Raw genomic sequence first — 6,317 nt, 5'->3', positions numbered from 1 at the left:
TCCGGGCATCCATCATCGAGCACTACCCCGGAAAATGTCGCAAAGGTCAATGCAGAGTTCTACTGCAATGTCCTGAGGCAGTTAAGGGAAGCCAGCAGGAGGAAACATCCAAAGCAGTGCTGAACAAAGAACTGGGTCCATCTCGACTATGCACTGGCCCACACATCTCTTGCTGTGGTGCAGTTGTTGGCATCCAATTACACGACAATGGTCCCTCACCCCCCCTTATTCAGACCTGGCCCCCTGCGACTTCTTTCTTTTCCCAAGAATGAAAATCAAGCTGGAGGGTCAGAGATTTGACAGCATAGAGGATATCCAAACTGAATCACAGGCGGTGCTGAACACTATGACGAAGAAAGACTTTCAGGACGCATTCAAATCATGGGATCAGTATTTACACTCTCAAGGGGACTTATCACAAGAAGCAGCTTTGAAGGTGATGGTGGCGAATAAGACCCAGGTTGAGTCTAATTTATTTTATAAATTAATTTAGGGAACTTTTGGGTAGCAAAAGTTCCTGAAATTAATGAGACAGAAAAATAAGAATGAGAAAAACTGGTTTCTGTCTCATTTAAAAATGAGACAGAAACCAGTTTTTGGTTTCTGTCTCATTTTTAAAAGAGACAGAAACCATAAACTGCTTTATGGTTTTTGGAAATCAATTCAGCTGCATGGGGGGGTCAGATGAGAGATCCCCAGGAAATATTTCAATAAGTCATCTCTTCATCTATTCCAAGCACATCGGTTTTTTTTATTTTTTTTTTGCCGGGGGGGGGGGGGGGGACCAGCTATTAGGAGATTCAGCCGTGTACATGGAGTATTTCTCCACTGAAAATTCCCGAAATCCTTGTTAATTATGGCACAATTATGAAGAATTCATGAATTAAGTTCAACTTAATTATATGCACAGATTCAATGGCATCTGTCATGTACAATTATTGACAGTGAGTTAGCTTTATTGAAGTGTGCTTTTCTCCACACTTATCATTCCAAACGACATTGTCTGGAATCAAACTGTTGAAGCACTCATGTTATTGATAGGCTGGCACCCAATTTTAATTAATTTCACTTACCAACAGGTCTGAAGGGAGGTTTAATTTCAAAAATAAAATTTTTTTTAATACTGTATTAAAAAAAAAAAAAAATATATATATATCTTTCATGCATTCAGAAAACATTGAAAATAAAGGTGGCATCAAAAAATGTGAACAATTTTGAATTTCTTGCTGATTTTTAAAACTGCATGTACACTGGGGTCACTTACACACCAGCATTTAGAGAAGTAAAAATTCTTTGCACTACCAGCAATAAGTTAAAGAAAGGACAAACAATCTATAATTTGGGAGGGGGGGGGGAATTAGTACAGCTTCAGTGTTTTTTTTTTTTTTTTTTATGTTGTGTTTGGATATTTCATATTCAACATGCCCAGTTTTATATATTTACCTAATTCTTTAATATTGCATTAATATCAAAACCTTGCCTACCTGTTTGGTTTGCATTTTAAAGAACATATTAATGGATATTAATCCTAAAATGATCTTAAAAGAATAAAATTGCCTTAAAAACATCAGGATCATAAGTAAACACTTTTTCAAAAAGCTAGTTCCATTAATAATAAAATGCTTATTTGAAGCATTGTAGTAACAACAATACTAAATGAAATTAAGAAGATAAGAAACTAAAAAGATATTAAAAAGCTTATGGAGGTCTCTGGATAAATCCAGATCATTTTGTTTGTATTCCTGATTTCCAGTCTATTCTCTAATGCAGTTCCAATAACTTAATAAGATTTAATAAAGCTGAATCATGCCTTTATTGCAAAAAGGTTCCCCCACCATCTGCATTTATCATTAATAACTAGATCCCAAGATAAGTTTTTTTTTTCAGCTCACAGCAGTGTTTTTCAACTTTTGACTAATGGAACATTTTTAAATAGGTAAGAAATTGGCAGAAAAACTTTTGTTCATTCACAGATATAAATGAAAATTCAAATTACATTATTACTTAATTTTCTTTTAATACCAACAAAAAATATTTTATTTTTACTTTAAACTGCACTGAAATGTAGATAAGTTATTGTTTGGAGGGACATTTTGCTGAATGCCTGAGTAATCCTCATAGAACACCAGTTGAAAGCTGCCTTGAAGTAACTTAGTCCTTTTCTTAGGATAAGCGTATCACAACTGCATTTTCTTTCGGATATTGAAAACTTTTTTTTTTTTTTTTTTTTTTTTAATAATTCATACTATTTCTCTCCTGAAAAAATGAGGTTTGTTAATATTAAGATGCCAGAACATGGTATCTCAGATCTTATCCTGTCCATCAAAACAGACAAGATGCTTCAAGGAAATTCTTTTGTGAAAGTTATGGAATTCTACTTGAACCAACAAATTTCATCACAGCCACTATGACATCGATGAACCAGTCTCATTTAGAAATTTAAAAATTTAATAACAATGTTTAGTAAGCTCATTAAAATGTATTCTGGTGAAACAATCTCACTGGTTTTTATGGAGCAATCAAACTCAAGTAAATACAAGAAATTCTAAAATAAATTTAATCAAAGTATGTTAAGAAGCTATGAACATGGTAGAACTACTACCTTACAAGTTTATATACAGAGATTAAAATATTCCACTGTTGTAACCACAGATGTATTCAATTATTTATTACAACTGTTAATGATAATGGTACACCCATCAAATGTCATCTCACACAGTGAGATGGTCTTGAGTGATCGTATCCTGTGCAGGGAACCGAGAGTATTCACAAATTCCATGAACAGCAGAGAATGCAATGCAACATAAGATTCTTTTCAGAAAAGTTTCATTTCAAAAATTCCTATTTCCAGAAATAAATTCAGGATCTGTGATAACTTTTGCTCTCAAAAAGAAATCTTAATTTCTTAGCGATGCGTATTTCCTTCAGCATGAACTATGGTAGTTAACAATGATTCCAAACGTTTTCTTGTTTTCTTTTGATCATCTGCTGTACATTCTATTATTGCTGCCTGAAACTTTTGATCTATAGGACCTCCTGCTTCAGATAAACAAGCATTTAAGTATTCTTGGCAAGTTCGTTTTGCAACTTCTAAGTCTGTTCGAATTCTAATAAGCAAGTCATCTATGTAACGATTCACCATATCTAGTGCTCTCTGTTGAATTTCATTACGAGGAGTAGTCACAGACACTTCCACTGTCAGTGTACGTCCCATCAGCCTTTGGGCAGTTACTTCAATTTCTTCTCTTTCTCCTGTGTAAGAAAAAAGCAAAATATGCAGTTAGATCTATAAACAGAATCTACAATTCACCTAAACTTAGGTCTTACTTGGGGAGAAATAGAGATATACACCGACGAGCCAAAACATTATGACCAGCGAGTCATTATGCAAATATAAAAAAAACACCTGATACTGAGCCCCGTTAATCAGTGTTACTCTTGTTCTTCAGAGGGGAAAGGCAGCGGATTTGAGCGAGTTTGACAAAGGCCAAATTGTAATGGCCAAACGATTGGGTCAGAGCATATCCGAAATGGCATGGCTGGTGGGGTGCTCATGGTCAGCCATGGTTAGTACCTAACCAAAGTGGTCCAAGGGAGGGGGAACTCATGAACCACCAGCGAGGTTGGCCATGGTTGGACAACCATGGCTCATCGATGCTCAAGGTAAGCAAAGGCTCTCCCAGATGGTACATGGCAACAGAAGGGCAATTGTGCTGCAACTCGCTGGTAATTGGAATGTTGGTGACGAGAGTAATGTGCCGCAATACACCGAACCCTGCTGAAAATGGTGCTGCATAGCCGCAGGCTGCTCTGAGTGCCCATGCTAACCACGGTTTGCTGGTGACAGTGCCTACAACGAGCACACGAGCATCGAAACTGGACCTCAAGTGATTGGAAGAAGGTCACCTGGTCCGACGAATCACATTTCCTGTTGCACCATGTGGACAGCCGAGTACGTGTGCATCGTTTACCTGGTAAGTGATAGCACCTAGATTCACTGTGGGACAAAAACAAGCCAGTGGTGGCGGGTTATGCTTTGGATGATGTGGGTCCAGTCATCCATGTGCCAGGCACTCTGAAGTCTACCACCTACCTAAACATCATTGCTGGCCAGGTACACCCTTTCATGGCAACAGTCTTCCCCTCTGGCAGTGCTGCCTTTCAGCAGGATAATGCACCATGTCACACCGCCCAGATAGTTTGAGACTGGTTGGCGGAACGTGAAGAAGACTTCCAGGTATTGCCCAGGCCACCAGTCCCATCGAGCATCTGTGGTTTGTGTTAGAACAGCAACTCCAATCTGCAGTATCTCAACCACGGACCTTACAGGAGTTAACGGATCTGCTGGTTACATGTTGGTACTAGATACCACAAAACACATTAAGAAATCTTGTAGCATCCATGCCTCACAGGGTACAAGCTGTTTTGGTTGCACGTGGAGGACCAACATCATATTAGGTAGATGGTCAATGTTTTGGCTCATCGGTGTATAATAATACAACTTCACCTAATCCAGCGTACCACCAGATAAGATTCAACATACTGCCTGTGCATGTGGGCAATTTTTAAAAAAAAATAATAAAAAAATAAATCAAAACTACAGTACCAGAACACATTCTCAAATATATCTTTCAATGTCAAATTTTCAAAAATATTTTATTATCAAATTAAATATATGAGTATTATTCTAATCAATAAAATAAAACAGTTATTTTTAAGTAAGAATTACAGTGACTGAACATATGATACTTGAATTTTAGTTTAGTTTGGTTATAAACTGTTTGTTTGTTGTTTGGTTTTTTTTTTAGGAGCATTAGCAATTAAGGCTATATTGCTCCGGGATATGCGGTGGTCATTCCCTGACCTTTCCGCACCCTCTGTATTTGGTGGTGGCGGGCTTGAACCCCGGTCTAATCAAGAAGCGTGTGCTACGCACTGCTGCTCCTTCCCACCTGGCTACGGAGGCGCCTTTTTGGTTATAAGCAACATCTTTCACTAGAACGTATTACTTTATACAATCTCTTATACAATATTTTTGGTATAGATTTTCCTTGGATGTCCAAGTCTGCTTTGTAAATACTCTTATCTTTAATACGATAATTGTACCAACCTCAGTGGGTTCCCCCAACACCCTTGAATATTATTTTCTGGAAAATGTATATTTAATACTATAATTAGATATACAATCAATACTATAAGTGGCTTTATAAAGTAACAAGCAACATAACATACTGCTGAATTAAATGGGTGCAGCATTATTATCATACTTGTGTATCTCACAGAATTATGGTGAGAGTATAGTGCCGTAGTCTTTAATTTTTTTAATTAAATTGTCTCAGACAAGCACAACAAGAATGCTCTAGCACGAAAGGTGGTGACAGTTATATAAACAGAGCTTACTGTTTGCACTGCAGAATTTCACTTTGCCAGGAACCAAAGCCACAAGAGATCAATGTGCTTTAATTGCAAAGTATGTGATGAGATTAAGTGAAAATTCAGTGTTTTGATAATAGTATGAGTGCTTGAAGAACAAAGTTCATACCTTCAAAGGAAACAGAAGATGGGACACAAAGCACTCATCTGCCTAATTCAAGGGCCTACACTCATGTATCATGGCATAGTGCAATCTCCAAAGGCATTGGTACCACAAAAGTGGTATTTTTGGTGACCACAGTCAGGGAAAATGGAGAAATATGCTATGACGAAAGGATAAGTGGAATAGGGTGTATCTGCCTAGCAAAAGTTAGTTTTAGCTCAGTTATCTTTTAAGAGTACAAAAGGTAATGTACATATTTGCACTACTAATATTAAACATAGGTAAATGATTGGAGGATTTAGTTAAAATTTTCCTTGGAAGTGTCTAGAATTTTGCCCCTGCATGATAGGAGGGAGTACATGATGAGAGCCATGTTAACTGACGTGGCCTCAGAAATTGCATACGACTCAGGAAACAGAATTTTTCACAGCATAGCCTATACTTGTTAATAGAGTGGATTGTTTTTTTACAGGGATTAGGTATATTTAAATTAGATTATGAATATTTGCTGATGCTACCAAGGCAATGTAAGTGGTCAGAAAAATGCTAGTTTTGGAGGTTATACACAAAAAGATTAATAGCAGCTGTAAGCAGAGGTGAATGATTATTGCAGTACTATTCAGGCATGCAGGTGGGGAATTACAAGGCCTGTTGGGGTTTCTCATAGGACAGATATCAGAATGGGCTAATGATAATAATCGCAGTATACTACTCCTCCAACTGGAATCTGACCTGGACAGTATTGTGGAAGTGAATAATTTAATTAATTTAAAGAACAAAT

General features: G+C 37.1%; 1 protein-coding gene across 2 annotated transcripts in view; it reads right to left on the bottom strand.

Moving 5' to 3' along the window:
• Nucleotides 1-2,647: 2,647 nt before the first annotated feature.
• LOC150087568 (BAG family molecular chaperone regulator 2) overlaps nucleotides 2,648-6,317 on the bottom strand; it is an 85,371-nt gene continuing 81,701 nt past the window's right edge. For both annotated transcript variants that reach the window (XM_090372131.1, XM_090372132.1), the window contains exon 3: nucleotides 2,648-3,252. In XM_090372131.1, coding sequence (XP_090228257.1) covers nucleotides 2,906-3,252 — 347 coding nt within the window. In that variant the 3' untranslated portion in view covers nucleotides 2,648-2,905. The remainder of the gene's footprint in view (nucleotides 3,253-6,317) is intronic.

Source organism: Mastigoproctus giganteus, chromosome 4, assembly GCF_048544385.1.
Source record: "Mastigoproctus giganteus isolate SK-2022 chromosome 4, ASM4854438v1, whole genome shotgun sequence".
Taxonomy (NCBI): domain Eukaryota; kingdom Metazoa; phylum Arthropoda; class Arachnida; order Uropygi; family Thelyphonidae; genus Mastigoproctus; species Mastigoproctus giganteus.
Note: the sequence above shows the minus strand (reverse complement) of the source record. Positions and strands in the feature narration are given on the sequence as shown.